The sequence below is a fragment of the Mesoplodon mirus genome, assembly GCF_964341445.2.
Source record: "Mesoplodon mirus genome assembly, chromosome: 1".
Lineage (NCBI taxonomy): Eukaryota > Metazoa > Chordata > Mammalia > Artiodactyla > Ziphiidae > Mesoplodon > Mesoplodon mirus.
Window position 1 is genome coordinate 384,318 of NC_138976.1, and position 15,181 is coordinate 399,498.

A 15,181-nucleotide genomic window follows, 5' to 3' on the forward strand; every position below is an offset into this window, starting at 1 on the left:
GCAAGAGGGACCACACTGGGTTTACCCCCCTCCACACCTGAAAGAACCAGAGTAAGACCAAACAGTCAAAATGTGTGAAATAACAGTTTTCAAGAACTGGACATCAGGCAGTGAAAGGCTGTGCCCCCGAGAGAGGAGCAAGGGGGCCTGTGGCCACCTGCTCACTGTCCCTCTCGGGCTCCAGGCCAGGGCAGCCAGGGCTGCAGAGCAGGCTGTGGGGCTGGGAAAGAGGCCTCTGGAGGGCTGTACGTTCCAAACCTGGACCTCCAGGAGGACACACCCCCGAGGCCAGGTGTAGAGGGCTCAGCACTGGTCCCGCACAGGAGGGATGAGCGGCCTCAGGCCGAGACCTGCTCTGACCACCTAACAAACCTCGAAAGTGAAACGCAAAGTGACCAGACCATTTCTAGGTCACTTTGCTGCACCCAGAGTAAGGCTCACGAGAGTTCCAGGAACACAGAAGTTCCCAGCAAGGTAGATCCGCAACGTCTCGTGTCCAGCACAAGGCCACCAGGAGTGCAAAGACGCAGGAAATGACCCACAATGAGGAGCAAAACCAACGAATCAAACCCAGAAGTGACACAGACCAGCAACGAGGGCGTCAGAGCAGCTGGAATAACTGTGCTCAGGAGAGACACATTTCAGAAAATACCAAGAAGACCCGAGCAGAATGTTCAGAACTGAAAACCATGACGACTGACGTGGAAGCACGCTGGATGGAATTAACAGCATAACTGACGCTGTGGAGGAAAAGGCTAGTGAGCTTGAACACAGAGCAATAAAACCAGCTGAGCAGAAATCCAGAGTGTAAAAATAATTTTAGAAAATGAAAAGCGCTTCCGTGAGCCATGGAACAACTTCAAGCCCCCTGGCACACGTGGAACTGGGGCCTCGAGAAGTGGGGTGGGGGCAGAAGCAGCACTGGAAAAAATGACTAGGGAATTTCCAGCTTGATAAAACCCCACATGCACAGACCCAGGGAGCTCCATGAAGCTTAAGTGCACATGTGCACACACACAGCACCAGCCACCTCATAATCAAACTGCTAAACTCCAGTGTTAAAGAGACAATCTTAAAAGCACCTGAAAGAAAAAAGACGTGGTACATACAGAGAAATGAAGACAAGGATGCCTCCAAGACTTTCTCACTAGAAATGCATCGAGTGAGAACTCAGGGAAGCAGAATGTTTCAGGTACTGAAATTAAAAACTGTCACGCTACAATTCTATATCCAGCAAAATATCTTTCAAAAGTGAAGGAAAAGGGCTTCCCTGGTGGCACAGTGGTTGAGAATCCGCCTGCCAATGCACGGGACACGCGTTCGAGCCCTGGTCCGGGAAGATCCCACATGCCGCGGAGCAACTAAGCCCGTGCGCCACAACTACTGAGTCTGTGCTCTAGAGCCCGTGAGCCACAACTACTGAGCCCACATGCCACAGCTACTGAAGCCCATGCGCCTAGAGCCCGTGCTCCGCAACAAGAGAAGCACCACAATGAGAAGCCCGCGCACCGTAACAAAGAGTAGCCCCCGCTCTCCACAACTAGAGGAAGCCCGCGCACAGCAACGAAGACCCAATGCAGCCAAAAATAAATAAATTTTAAAAAAAAAAGGTGAAGGAAAATAAGGACTTCGCAGGCATTAAAAAGCTGAAAGAACCCTTCACAAGCCGCCCAGCACAGCAGGAAATGCTAACGGACATGAGACGCACAGAAGCAAACAGCAGTGGATGGACGGACCTGAGGAAGAGGTGACCACGGGAGCTGACACGCCAGGATTATTATAGCCTTTTCCAAAGTCACCGTTGTTTAAACAAACAACACTGTACCGTGGTGTTTATTTAGTAAAATGCACGAGAGGAACAGCATAAAGTTGGGGAGGGAGAAATGGAAGCTAATACTGTAAGGTTCTCCTTACAGGTCCTGAAGCTGCACTCAACAAGAGAGTACAACCCCAGCACTAAGACAGACCCCAGGTCAAGGCCCAGAAGACTGAGTGCGGCCACAGGGCAAAGCCAATCTAGGGAGAAAGGCTGCTTTCTAAACAACACTGCTGGAGCAGCTAGAGGTCCACACACCAGAAGAAAGAGCCTGATCCCTACCTCACACCACGTATGAACATTAACACCTAAACCTAAGGAACTGCGATCGAAAACACAGAGAGTCTCTCCAGGGTCATGGGTTTGGCAGTGATTTCACATGATTCATACAAAAAATAACTGATAAACTGGACTTCACCAAAATTAGAAACATGTGCTCCTCCAAAGACAATGGTTAGGATTTATGAAACACATTATCTGGTAAAGGACTTGTATCCAGAATACACAAAAACTCTCCAAGCTAGAGAGTAAGAAAATAAACAATCCAGTAAAAAAATGAGCAAAAGACCTGAACAGATCCTTCACCAAAGAAGATAAAGACCGACTACATTAAGTGCTGGGGAGACCGTAAAGGAACCAGACTCTCCTACCCTGGAAACGGCTGCACCCACAGGAGTGGCAGCACTTGAGCAGGAAGGTCACAGCCCCACCAGGGAGACCGGCCACGGTCCACAGGCACAGGACAAGCAAGCGGACGGCCTCTCACAGTAACAGAAAGGGAGGGGGGCCCAAGCTCAGATGGGACTACGAGAAGCGAGGCGGCGACAGGAAGCAGGTGGGCTGGTCACGTCTGGTTAAGGGGGGCTGGTTAGGAGGCACAGGAGGAAACCTAGGGGTAAGTGACATCCACTGTTCTGGTTGTGTGACGGTGGCTGGGGTTAGAATTTATCTAACTGTACACTTTAAATAGCACAGTCTGCCAGTCATACTTCAATGAAGCTACTGAAATAAAACAGTGACGCTGTTTCATCATATAAATAAAAAACACACGACTCAATCAGTTCTTCCAATCCCTCAGAACAACCAGAACCTACACTGCTGGATGCTGCAAGGCTGTGCGCTGCCCACGTGCCCAGACGGTCCAGTCCCACCCAAGCACCCAGGGCCGAGGCTGCTCCAAACCACGACCCCATCCCTCGAGGAACAAGGCAGAGTGTGACTGCCGTGTGCTGCAGCTTCCCCGGACCTTGTCGCCTCCCTCCGCACCACCCTCACCCGAAGCCCCCAGGGTTTCCTGGCCCTCAGCTGCTCTCATGTCCCAGGGCCCAGCTCTGTGGAGTTGGCAAAGACGTCCCCAACCAGCTGTGCCCGGCCCTCGGCTGGGAGCTGCTGCTCCTGTTTTCTGGGTGAGGGAGGGTCCTCACGTGGAGCACCCAGGAGGACTGACCAGTCACTGCTCCCATCCTTTCTTCAAACAGTCCAGTAAGGGCTCCGAACTGAGGGGTGGGCATGCCTTCCTGCCTTATTCCATTATCAGTTTAACGAGTGTGTGGCTAGACTTCCTACTTATGGCTTGGGTAACGCTGTAAAGGTGGACACAGCTCCACAGGCCACACCCTGTCTGTGTCCCAGGAGCCCTGTCCCTCCGCCTGGGAAGCAGCACAGGGGCTTGTGCCAGAGCAGCCCCCCAACTCTGCCAGCCCTACCACCGCACCGGTTCTGAGGGTCTCTGAAGCCCGCCCGAGAAATTCCCCTTTGAGTTCATCAGATGCGCCTGGTGCTGCCTGTGACCAAACAGCCCCACTGATACACAGCGGAGGGCTGTTCCCAGAGGGACTGGTGAGTCCCCTGACCTTGGCCCAGGTGTGGGGTGGGCCCTGGGGCCTCGGACATCACCACAGACATGGCAGTCAGTGTCTCTAAAGGCCTCTAAAAATGCAGCTCTGCCCGAGGAGCAGGTCTCAGGGACCTGTGCCCCTCGGTTCACATCCAGCAGCTGGCTGACACACAAAATAACCACTGGAAACCGCACTGGGTCAACACATGGCTGGCGACTCAATGGGAAGAGGTCAGAGCCATAGGCAGGTGCTAGGACACTGCCACCCGACACACCCGTCCCCAGTCCTCCAGGGTCCGCCTCCCCGGGGGGGAGACTCACGTTGTCCCGGATGTTGATGTCAGACCCCTTGGACAGCAGCAGTTTCACGAGGTCCACGTGCTTATACTCAGTGGCCCAAATCATGGGCGTCCAGCCGCCATCATCCTAATTTCAAAAGAAAGAAACAAACATCCATCACAGCTCCTAGAGACACAAGACGTGAGGCACCTCATCACTCGGGACCTGCAAGGAGGCCCCGGGGGGCGGGAGCCAGCCTGAGTCCCCATTTTGTTGGAGGAAACTGAGGCTCAGAGCGCTGCCTGGGGATCTCAGCGAGCAGGCAGGGCCCACCGGGCAACTCGACACACCTGTGTGCATGTGACAGAGTCACCTAAGAAAAAGGCCAGAAGGCCACAGAGCAGACCCAGCTGCAGAGTCCGTGCCCGGCTGGCGGGAAGCACTGACCGGGACGCGCCTGCCCACCCTTTGATCCCAGGACAGACTCCACGCACGAAGCAGGAGCAACAGCCAAGAACTACAGACAGACAGACGGATGGACATCGGGCCCAGAGATGAATGGAGGCCATGAAAAGTCCCAGCCCCTTCTTTAAGGGCCGGAGCAGAAGCTCACCGGGGCTGAACCCCCTGCAGGCTGGACCATGGCTGTGATGAGCTGGCTGTGTGCCGCTCTACCCCGGAGGCGACTCTTAGGAAATGAGTATTACGGTGCCAGTTCCTACTCTGCAAACACTCCAGCACAACATTCTCCACTTTCCAGTCGCCACATTTTCCTGATGGATGCACACGGCCTCCATGACTAAAGCGAGATGGTCCCTGCAGGCCTACCATGGGCACTGGGGACACGGCAGGGGCAACACAGCCCAGCCTGGGGGGAGAAACTCACAAAACCCGACCGAGTGGGAGATAAAAACCCAAAACAGGGGAAGGAGGCCCGTGGACCCCACTAGAACAGAGGTTGGACAAACCACAATGCAGGGAGCTGCATTTCTGGTCCATCTGGGAGGGTCTCACAGTCAGGGTGGTGGGCACAGGAGCTGGATTAGCGGCAATGGCTGGGCCAGAAGATGGGGGTGCCCTGTGATGGGAGATGGTCATCCCAGAGCTTCAAGTCATGTGCGGGCGGGGTCCTGGGGAGCGGAAGGGGGCCTCGGAGAACAGGAGGGGTCCCTGGTGAGTTAGAAGGCCCCACCCTCACTGGCTCTCCCCAGGCACTCACTCGCTCAGCAGACATGCACAGGACCTGCTCTGTAACCAGGCACTGCAGGTCACACAAACACCACGCCGGGGTCCTGACAGCAGGTGGACAAGAAGCAAACACACAGGGAAAGAGGTGGAATGTCCAACAGTGGCCAGTGCTGGGAGGGACGATGAGGTGCCACGGGGGTGGCACGGCACACAGGCCAGAGACCTTGCTCAAGTAGCAGCATCTGAACACAGGACACAAGGAGACCAGGGCAGCCCAGGTGGACACCTCAGGACAAGCCTGCAGCTGGGCAGCGGCACAGAGCTTGGCGAGCGGCCAGTGGGCAGGCCAGGAGGGAGGTGGACGGGGGCAGAGGATGAGGCCAGGCCTTCCAGGACCTGGCAGGGGTGGGGGGTGGGGTGCCTCGGAGGGTGGAAGGGGCCAGGATCACCACGAAGGAGGACCACGCCTCTGGCCAGCCCGTCAGGTGCCATCACGAGTGGAGGAGGTGGTTTACCTGACAGTTGATGTCCATCTGCCCATTGGACAGCAGGTACTGAACCACATCATAGTGGCCTTTCTTGGCAGCCAGGTGCAAACAGGTGGAGCCCTCTGCGTCCTGCAACACAAATGCATTTAGGTCCCAAGAAATCACAGCGTGACGGGGCAAGCTCGCCGTGCAGCCTGACACTCGTCACGGCGGCTGGCCACCTCCAGGTTGCGTCCGCTGGCCGCCGGGCACACCTCCTAGATGGCTTTTAGCTCCATCTCCTCAAGGACACTAAGGGTGCCTCGTTAACTGAACCATCTCAACAAAAAGGCTCCTTCCAGATCGCCGGTCTGAATGCAACGGCTATTATGCTGACACCGCTCTTGATACTTTGGCTACACGTGTACGTATCCACAAATGACGGTTTCATGTTTTTAAATTGTCTATAAATAACATATCATATGCCTGTCTGCAGTTCATATTTAGTTCAACGTTATGGTCTGGAGATTTCACTTTGTAGAGAACACAGAGCACTAGTTCACTTATGTCAACTGATGTAGAACTAGCCCAGTTTGTGCATTTGGTCGAGGAAGACTTGTTGTTTTTCACCAATATTCACCAAACATTGCAGTACGTTTCCCGGATTCCTCGTGCAAGAGTTGCCCACGGGGTCCCCCAACACCGAGACCTCCCCCCAACAATGACATGCGTGTGCTGCTCCCCCAGGTGGGCTCAGCTGTGGGCTTCACGGGATTCTACGGCCAGGGAATGGGGCGTCTCGGGTGCTTGAAAGGCAGGCGCCTTCCCGGCACATCCCGGTCACACATCTCCTCTGCAGGGAACTGCCTGGTCACCTTCCTCACCCACTGCTTCCGGTTACTTTCCTTCATCTGTAGGAGGCCCTGACGCCCTCTGGCTGCAAAACCCTCTCCCGGCTGTAGCTGCCCTTCATGTACCTTGTGACATCTTTTGTGGATCAGAAATTCTGAATTCTAATGCATTTGACTTTATCAATCATTTTTGTACTTTTGTCTTGTTGAAGAAATCTTTCCCGATGCTGTAATCACAAAGCTAATCTTCCCTCTTAACCTCCGAAAGTTCTGTAATTTTGCCTCTTGTGTTTGATTCTTCTGTTTGCCACGTGCCTGACGTGTGCCCTGACCCTGCTCACTCAAGCCTGGTCCGTGTGTTAGCGTGTGTTCTCCAGGGAAGCAGAGCTGGTTCTCGCCCGCTCACTGGCTCAGACAAACGTCTGCCCTTGGCTGGAGGGCTTTGTCCTCTGACACTGGATGTAATTACGACATGGTTTTAGGGTTAGATGACCACCTTCCTATTTGTCCTACCTGTTTCTATTCCTCTTTTCCTGCTTTTTAGTTACACAAGTATTTTTTAACATTCCGTTTTACTTCTTCTACTAGCTTTTTAAAAAGTTTTCCTTAAAGCTATACTCCTTTGAAATTATTGCCTTAATGTTCTGTAGGGATCACAATCTTCACCTTTCCCATCCACTTAGGTCAGTACTTATTCCCTCGCAGGAAAGAACTAAAACCCGAGGATCCTGCTCACATCCACCACTGGCTCCCCCTGTGCTCCTGCTGTCCTGTCTTACTTCCAAGTTTGTGTAAACTCTATCTTACAATATTCTTCTTGCTTTAAGCAGCCTTTGTCTTTTAAGAAATTTAAAGAAAACAAGTATTTACCATTTCTAGTATTTTAATTCCCCAAGAACGGGATTTTCCTCCCACAAACTTTAGTGTAAACCTGCTGGTAAGTCCTATCAGCTTTTGTGTACCTGAAAATGTTTTATTTCACAAGTGCTTTCTGAAGGACGCTTTTACTGGCTGTAGCATTCTGGGCTGACAATTTTTTTGAGTTTTTTTCCTTCCCTTTTAGCACAATAAGAATATCACTCCATTGGCTCCTGGCCTCCGTCGTTTCAAATGCAAAGTTGGCAAATTTTCGTAATGTTCACTTACACGTATTGTGTTTTTTTTCTGGGGCTGTGTTAAGGTTTTCAACAGTTTAACATGATGTATTTAGGTGTGGCAGCCTTAGTGTTTATCCAGCTTGGGGTTTGTTGAGTTTCTTGAATCTGTAGGTTATTTTTCACCAAATTTGGGAAATTTATGACCATTTTTCCTTCAATAAATGTTTTTCCACTGGGTTTTCTCTCCTTTCTGGGACTCCAATTACACAGCAGACAGCTCACTGTTGTCCTACAGTCTGCTTTTCAGACAGAATGGTTTCTCTGATTGGTCTTGGATTTCACGGACCCTCTCTTCTACAGCACCCAGAGCGCCGCTAACAAGCTCATCGGTGAACTGTCTACTCCAGACCTCCTCCAATCACTTGTCCTGCAGGCTCCAGCTGCTTCTGTGAAGCCCTGAACACTGACCTCTTGCCTCTTCAGTGGTGCTTTGCTTGGGCGCTGGCTCCTGTGACGAGGCTGGGAAATCGTCCCCTGGCCGAGAACTGGGCAGAACTCACCCACCCATCCTAACGGAGAGGATTAATAACAGTTATCTATAGATAGTCATAGAAAAACTAAAGGTTTCCAGATCTCAAAAACCACCAAAAGCAAAGGACTAAATACCAGCTTGAAAAAATATTCACAACAAATGTAAATAACTATACACAAAAAAAGTTCACTTTGAGAGAAGCAAATTAAAATAGTAAAAAACAAATAAATAATCATTTTTGCATATCAAATTGTTAATTTTTTTTTTAACTGTAACGATCGGCACTTGTAAGACTACAGGGAAATGAGTGCTCAGACACTCCCGGATGCAATTCAGAGAGAGGGATCAGAAGCCTTAGAAATGATTATATATTTTGATCTAGCAATTCCACACACACACCCAGAAATCTGTCTTAAAGAAATCAAAGGTGCAAAGATTTAGCTATGAAATGTCTGTTGAAGCACTGTGTACAATAAAAACTGAAAATAACATAAATATTAAACAATCAGCAAATCTAAAAAAATGATACAAATTATATCATGAAATACAACACAGCCACTTGAAATAATGTTATAGAATATTTAATGACATAGAAAAAAGAGTGAGAAGTTAATTTGATGGGAACAAGGAGTTAATAAATTAGTATGAACAGAACGATCATTTTTTTGTTGGAAAAATGTGTATTAATTTGAAGGGCTGTAGGATTTAGCATTTTTATTGTTATTGCGTGTGTGTGTATATGACATAAAACTTGCCCTTTTAACCATTTTAGAGTGATTCAGTGGCAACATGAATTGCTTTCACAGAGCTGTACCATCACCACACTCTATTCTCAAAGCCTGTCCACCAGCCCAGGCAGAAGCTCGGTCACCACTCAGCAACAGTAGCCCCCCCTCACCCCGGGTAACCTCCAATCTACTTTCAGTCTCTAAATCTGCCTGTCCCAGGTTCCGCACATAAGTGGAATCATACAATATTCGTCCTTCTGTGTCTGGCTTCTTTCACTCAGCATAACGTTCTCAAGTTCACCAGTGTTGCAGCCTTTGTCAGAGCTTCCTTCCTTTTTGAAGTAAGGCTGAATAACACTCCATCGTATGGATGGACCACATCCGGCTTATCCATCGCCCGTCAATGGACACTGGGTTGCTTCCACCTTTTAGTTACTGTAAACAATGCTGTGAACAATATGTGAACATACCTGTCCGTGTCCTTGCTTCCTGTTTCTTTGGGTACATACCCTGGATAGGAATTGCTGGATCATACAGTAATTCTATGTTTAACTGTTTGAGGAGCCACCAAACTGCTTTCCACAGTTAACTGCATCATGTTACGTTTCCACCAGCAACATATAAGAATTCCAATTTCTCCACATCTTTGCTAGCACTTATTTTCTGATTCTTAGATAACAGCTGTCCTAAGGGTCTCACCGTGGTTTTGATTGCGTTTCCCTAATGACTAATGATGTTGAACATCTTTTCACGTGCTAACTGGCCATTCACATATCTTCTCTGGAGAAATGTCTACTCACAGTCTGCCCATTTCTGAGCTGGGCTGGAGTTTGTTATTGAGTGGTAGGACGTGTCAATATATTCTGGATAGTAAAGCCCTATCAGAGCATAATTTATGAATATCTTCTCCTTCTGTGGGTTGCCTCTTCACTCTCTTGAATAGTGTCCTTTGATGGACAAAAGTTTATTAATTTTGATGAAGTTTAAGTTACCTAGTTTTTCCTTTTATTGTCTGTGCTTTTGGTGTCATTACCCAAGAAATCATTGCCAAATCCAATGTCATATAGATTTTCCTGTCTTCTTCCAAGAGTTTTACGATTTTAGCTCTTAAGTTTAGGTCTTTGATCCCCTTTGAGATTATTTCTGAATACACTGTAACCTCAGCCTTCTGCATGTAGAACAGTTTTCCCAGCACTTGTGAAAAGACACCCTCTCCTGCCATTGGATGCTCTGGGCCCCCTTAACAGTAATCACTTGATTGTATCTGCAAGGGTTTATTTCTGGGCACTCTGTTCACTGTTCTATACGTCTGTCTCTAGGCCGGTACCACATGGTTTTGATTACTGTAGCTCTGTCATAAGTTTAAGTCAGGAAGTGTGAGGCCTCCAGCTTTGTTCTTTTGCAAGATTGTTTTGGTTGTTCAGGGTCCCTTAAGGTTCCCTATGAATTTTAGGATGGGGTTTTCTATAAGCTGTAAAAAAAAAAAAGGCATTGGGACTCTGATAGGGATTGCACTGAATCTGGAGATCGTTCTCGGTAGCAATGACATTTTAACAATACACTCGGCACTCAGTATCCACGGATGCAGAACCCACGGATATGGAGGGCTGACTGTACTATTAAGGGACTCAAGCATCAGCGGGTTGTTATCTGCAGGGCTCCTGCAATCAACCCCCCGCAGATACTGAGGGATGAATGTACTGTCTTCTTCCAATCCATGAACACCATATAATTTCCATTTATCTGTGTCTTCTTTAATTTCTTTCAGCATTTTTTAGTGCACAAATCTTTCGCTTCCTTGGTTAAGTTTATTCCTAAGTATTTTATTCTTCTCAGTGCTATTGTAAATGGAATTGTTTTCTTAATTTCCTTTTCGGATAGTTCATCACAAGTGTACAGAAATACAACTGACATTTCTGTACTGATTTGGTATCTTACAACTTTCCTGAATGTATTTATTAGTACTAACAATTTTTTGTGTGGACTCTATGATTTTTTACATATAAGACCATGTCATCTGTGAACAGAGATCATTTTTCTTCCCCCTTTCCAATCTGGATGCCTTCTATTTCTCTTTCTTGCCAGAAGAGAGAAGGTGTGCCTATCCAAAGAAGGAAGCTGAACACCTCTGCACACAAACTCCTTATCAGATGCCTGACTACCGTCAGGCATAGTGGATCCCGTGCTCACTAGTATTTTCCACAAATAAACCGGTAACCAAGTAAGGTGAACTACCTACTTCCAGACAACCCGGTGGATGCCTGGTGGCTACCAATTTCTGAAGACGTTCCAGCAGGAACCGGCCCTGCTCCTCTTCACGAGGAGCTTCTACATGTGCTTCTGAGCAGTGAGTACCTTCGGATCCACGAGGGCCCCGGCCTTGATGAGGTACTTCACCGCGTCTAAGTGGTTGTTTTCTGCCGCCTCCATCAGCGGGGTCCTCTGGTCCTCTGAGCAGGTGTCGATGTTGGCGCCCGCCTGGTGAAAAGAGGGACAGCTCAGGTGTGAGAGCTGCCACCGCAGCCACACCCAGTGAGGAAACGTTTCCCAGGCTCAGCACTTGGAAACAGAGGGGTCTCAGGGGCTACATTAAGTCTTTCTATCGACTAAGCCTGAATCTTCCAAAGCAGAATTCAGAGACATGATTATTCTATAACTATCAAACCTTTAGTTCAAGAAGAGCATTTCATTTCTAAGCTAATTGGGTAAAAATGCTTACAGTAACGTTAGCGACAGCACCTTTAGAAATAAGAAAGAAGGTGAGACCCCAGAGCAGGCAAAGAAAGGGTGCGGAGGGGGACTCAGCAAGGCAGGGCCAGGAGGCAGGCGGTGGCCCAGCCTGCAGTGACCGTGGGGCCCTAGCTCAGGGGCCTCAGAGACCTCTGTCTCGGGCTGTTCTAAACACTTGCCAAAATAAACTGAACAAAAACTCATTTCCAGGATGTATTTTCCAATGGAGTATGTACTTGAAAACCAATGAGCCAGGAGGTAGGTATACTTGGGTAAATCGTCTGTTTGAAACTGAAACGCCCAACCTTAAAGTGGGTTTTCCACTAACAGCAAAGCAAGTGTTTGGCAGTTGAACATTTTAAAAGAGCTAGTACTTATAAGGCTGAAAATAGTATTGTTTTTACTACTAGCAAGTAAAAAACAAAAGTAACCCAGTTTAGTAAGAAATTTAAAAATAGACCTAGAATGGTACACATGGAAAGCCAGGGGAACTGAGGTGGTCAGGGATGGAGAAGGAGACTCGGCTGTTCCCACGGAGCAGAGCTGATGTCGGAGAGCAGGGACGTCCAGGTAGGAGACGAGTGGGGGACACAGGCCAGATGGCCCAACCTGAGGGCTAGGTAGAGCCAGGACTCCACAGCAGCTAACTTTAACAACGAAACTTGGAAAACCACACAAGATAAAGGTGCGGGGTGGGGGTCTGTGTAGCGCTAACGAGGCCAGCGTGGGGTCGGCCACGCTCCACCAGGCTGCACAGGCCAGGATGTGCCCTCTGCCGGTGAGAGGCCAGGCGCCGCCTGTAACTGGGTGCACACACTTAGCAAGACCCCCCCACCCCCACCACCCTGAACACCCAGGGGTGCGAGAGCCCGGGCCACAAGCCTGCCCGGGGGACGGTCTGGAAGGGAGGAGCCCACAGGCCGGGCAGCCCCCGACAGGGCCCACGTCTGAGAGGCCCAGACGGGCGGATGACCAAGAGCAGAGCCATGGGCCGCACGGTGCAGAGGGTCGGGGTCGGGGGGCCAGGCCCCGCCACCCGACACCCAGGTAGAGTGTGAGGACGGCTGCTCGGTGTGCTTGTCTGAAATCTGCACCGGCCAGTGACGGCCCCAACCACCAGCACGGAGGCCCCGCACAGGGCCATGTGGGCAACCCAGGACCACACCAGGGAAGTCAGCCCAAAGGCTAGTGATCATCACCAGGAAGAGGCAGGGGTGGCCAGGAGACAACGTGGAGAGATCTGAGACACGGAAGGAGGCGGGAGGAGGGCCTCCACCCAGAGGGAACAGAGGGCCCGGGAGGTGCGGGGCGAGCACAGCCCACGGCACGTCCTGGGCTCCCAGGGGGCAGGGCAGCGGTTGTCGCTCTGTCCCTCCGCTCTGGGCCCATGACTGCTAGAAAACGCACCTTTTCCTATTAGAAGATGCCTCCTGGGCTCACGGCCTGCAGAGCAGGTAAAAGCAAAGCTGGCGAGATGGACCCCAGATGCAAGCAAACACTAACACGGAGGGACAGGACAGCGACAGAGCCGGGGAGCAGATGGAGGCCCAGGTAGGAGAAGTCAAAGCAGTGACCACAAGTGGGGACACACCCAGGCCCAGGCCCGGAGAGCTGCGCGGCAGGTCACTCTGACCACGGGCATGCCCGGTGCTGGCCAAAGGTTGGGGCTGGCCAAGGGTACCGGAGGGTGTCAGTGGCAGCGACCAGCACGGCTGCCCCTGACCTCGTGCTCCCACACACCGGACGTGCACCCGAGCGCCCCAGAATGCGTCCTGCTGGGGTTTCGTTTAATGTTGTTATTTAAATTAAGTGTCCACCTGTGGCAGGGCCACTGTGCCGCAGTTGCCTGGATGGAGCTGTTTCCAGCGAGACCTCGGCATGAAAATTAAACAGGCTGGGAAATACCCGAACCACTCCTCACAGGGGCTCCTCCACTGACCCCAAGCGTAAGCGAGGGTGCCTGCTGCCTGGGGCCAGGGCCAGAGCCCAGCCGGAGGAGGGCACGTGAGGTGGGTACCCACCAAAGCTGCGCCTCCAAGAAACAATACCCTCGGATTCGGGGCAAAGCAGAGGAAATCCGTCCAACATCGGATGGGTTCTAGGGGAGAAGAGGACACAAGAGCACAGCCCCCAAGTCAGGAAGTCTGCAGCCTGGGTCACCAAGTTAACCACCAGGCTGACAATCCAATCTGAAGTGGTGTCACACGGTCGCGCCTCCAGGCTCCGGGTAGACGGGACAGAGTCATAAAGATCGCTGATGTATAAAGCGTCGGTTTTTTCCAAAATACGTAACATTTTATTCTGCAATAGCTTACAACTCACAAGAAGCTGCAAAACAGAACACAGAGCTCCTGTGTTCTTTGCCCCAGACAGTCATCCACTATCACGGCCAGTGGGGAGAAGCAGGAAATGGGGCAGCGGATCAGTGAATGACTCTTAGGCTTTTGCTCTTTGAATGAAAGAGGCAGACAAAGAATTCACACTGTGTGAGGTTTAGAAGTGGACAGAGCTGAGCCATGGGGTTGAGGATCTCTGTGGGGCTGTGAGCGCACAGAAACACACACACCTGATCGTCACAACACAGGCTAGGAGAGCTGCCATAGGGGAGGGACACACGGTGCCTCTGGGGGGCAAGCAGATCAGGACAGGTCCTTTAGAACCATTCATTAACCAAGACGTTTACGTTTCAGTGATTTTTCTGTATGTATCTCACACACGTTTTTGTGTTAAAAAAAAAAAAAGTTGGGGGGTGGGGGGAATAGATTCTTTCAAAGGAGTGTGAAACTACCTTTTCCAAAGGAAGAATAAAGTCAGAAGACCATCAATTGTTCCCCCTCCCCCTCCTCCTCCCTGTCTCAAGACTGGGCAAGAAACGGCCACTTGTTAGAACCACAGAGTGACCTCTGGAGGCAAGAAAGCAAAGACTATAACTTCCAAGCAAATAAAGAGAAAGGAAATGAGACAAAACAAAAGTCAACCCAAAAGAAGGCAGCAAAGGAGAGGGAAAAAAAAAAAAAAGAAATATTTGTTTTAAGAGGCTGAGAATCAAACTACAATATAAGAAATCAGAAATAAATTTTAAATGTCAAAAGTTACAGTAAGCATAAGTATATTGAAGATTCCTATTAAAATACCAAGGCTGTCAGAGCTTTTTAGAAGCTGGCTATATGCTATTTAAAGAGATCTGTCCAGGGCTTCCCTGGTGGCGCAGTGGTTGGGAGTCCGCCTGCCGATGCAGGGGACGGGGGTTTGTGCCCCGGTCTGGGAGGAGCCCACATGCCGTGGAGCGGCTGGGCCCGTGAGCCATGGCCGCTGAACCTGCGCGTCCAGAGCCTGTGCTCTGCAACGGGAGAGGCCACAACAGTGAGAGGCCCGCGTACCACAAAATAATAATAATAATAAATAAATAAAGAGATCTGTCCAAACAGAGCCTCTGACGTGAGCCAAAGTTGGGAGGGGTCTGACAAATGGGCCTCGGGTGTTAGAAATCTAAACCAACAGGTAACCCCACTGTAAAACACCAGTGCAAAAGCAGGCTCCACACTTCATACAATCCCATCTTAGTCTGTGCGCACAGCACAGGTGAGAAGAGGATGAAGCAGACACTCCAGGCCGACAGTGACACAGAGCAGCTGTGACTAGACAAGAGACCTGGG

General features: G+C 50.3%; 1 protein-coding gene across 6 annotated transcripts in view; it reads right to left on the reverse strand.

The window, feature by feature from the left end:
• EHMT1 (euchromatic histone lysine methyltransferase 1) overlaps window positions 1–15,181 on the reverse strand; it is a 145,654-nt gene that overhangs the window by 17,838 nt on the left and 112,635 nt on the right. For all 6 annotated transcript variants that reach the window (XM_082638810.1, XM_082638809.1, XM_082638807.1 and 3 more), the window contains exons 16-18: window positions 11,151–11,273; window positions 5,636–5,737; window positions 3,975–4,079 (exon numbers count right to left, since the gene is read on the reverse strand). In XM_082638810.1, coding sequence (XP_082494936.1) covers window positions 3,975–4,079; window positions 5,636–5,737; window positions 11,151–11,273 — 330 coding nt within the window. The remainder of the gene's footprint in view (window positions 1–3,974; window positions 4,080–5,635; window positions 5,738–11,150; window positions 11,274–15,181) is intronic.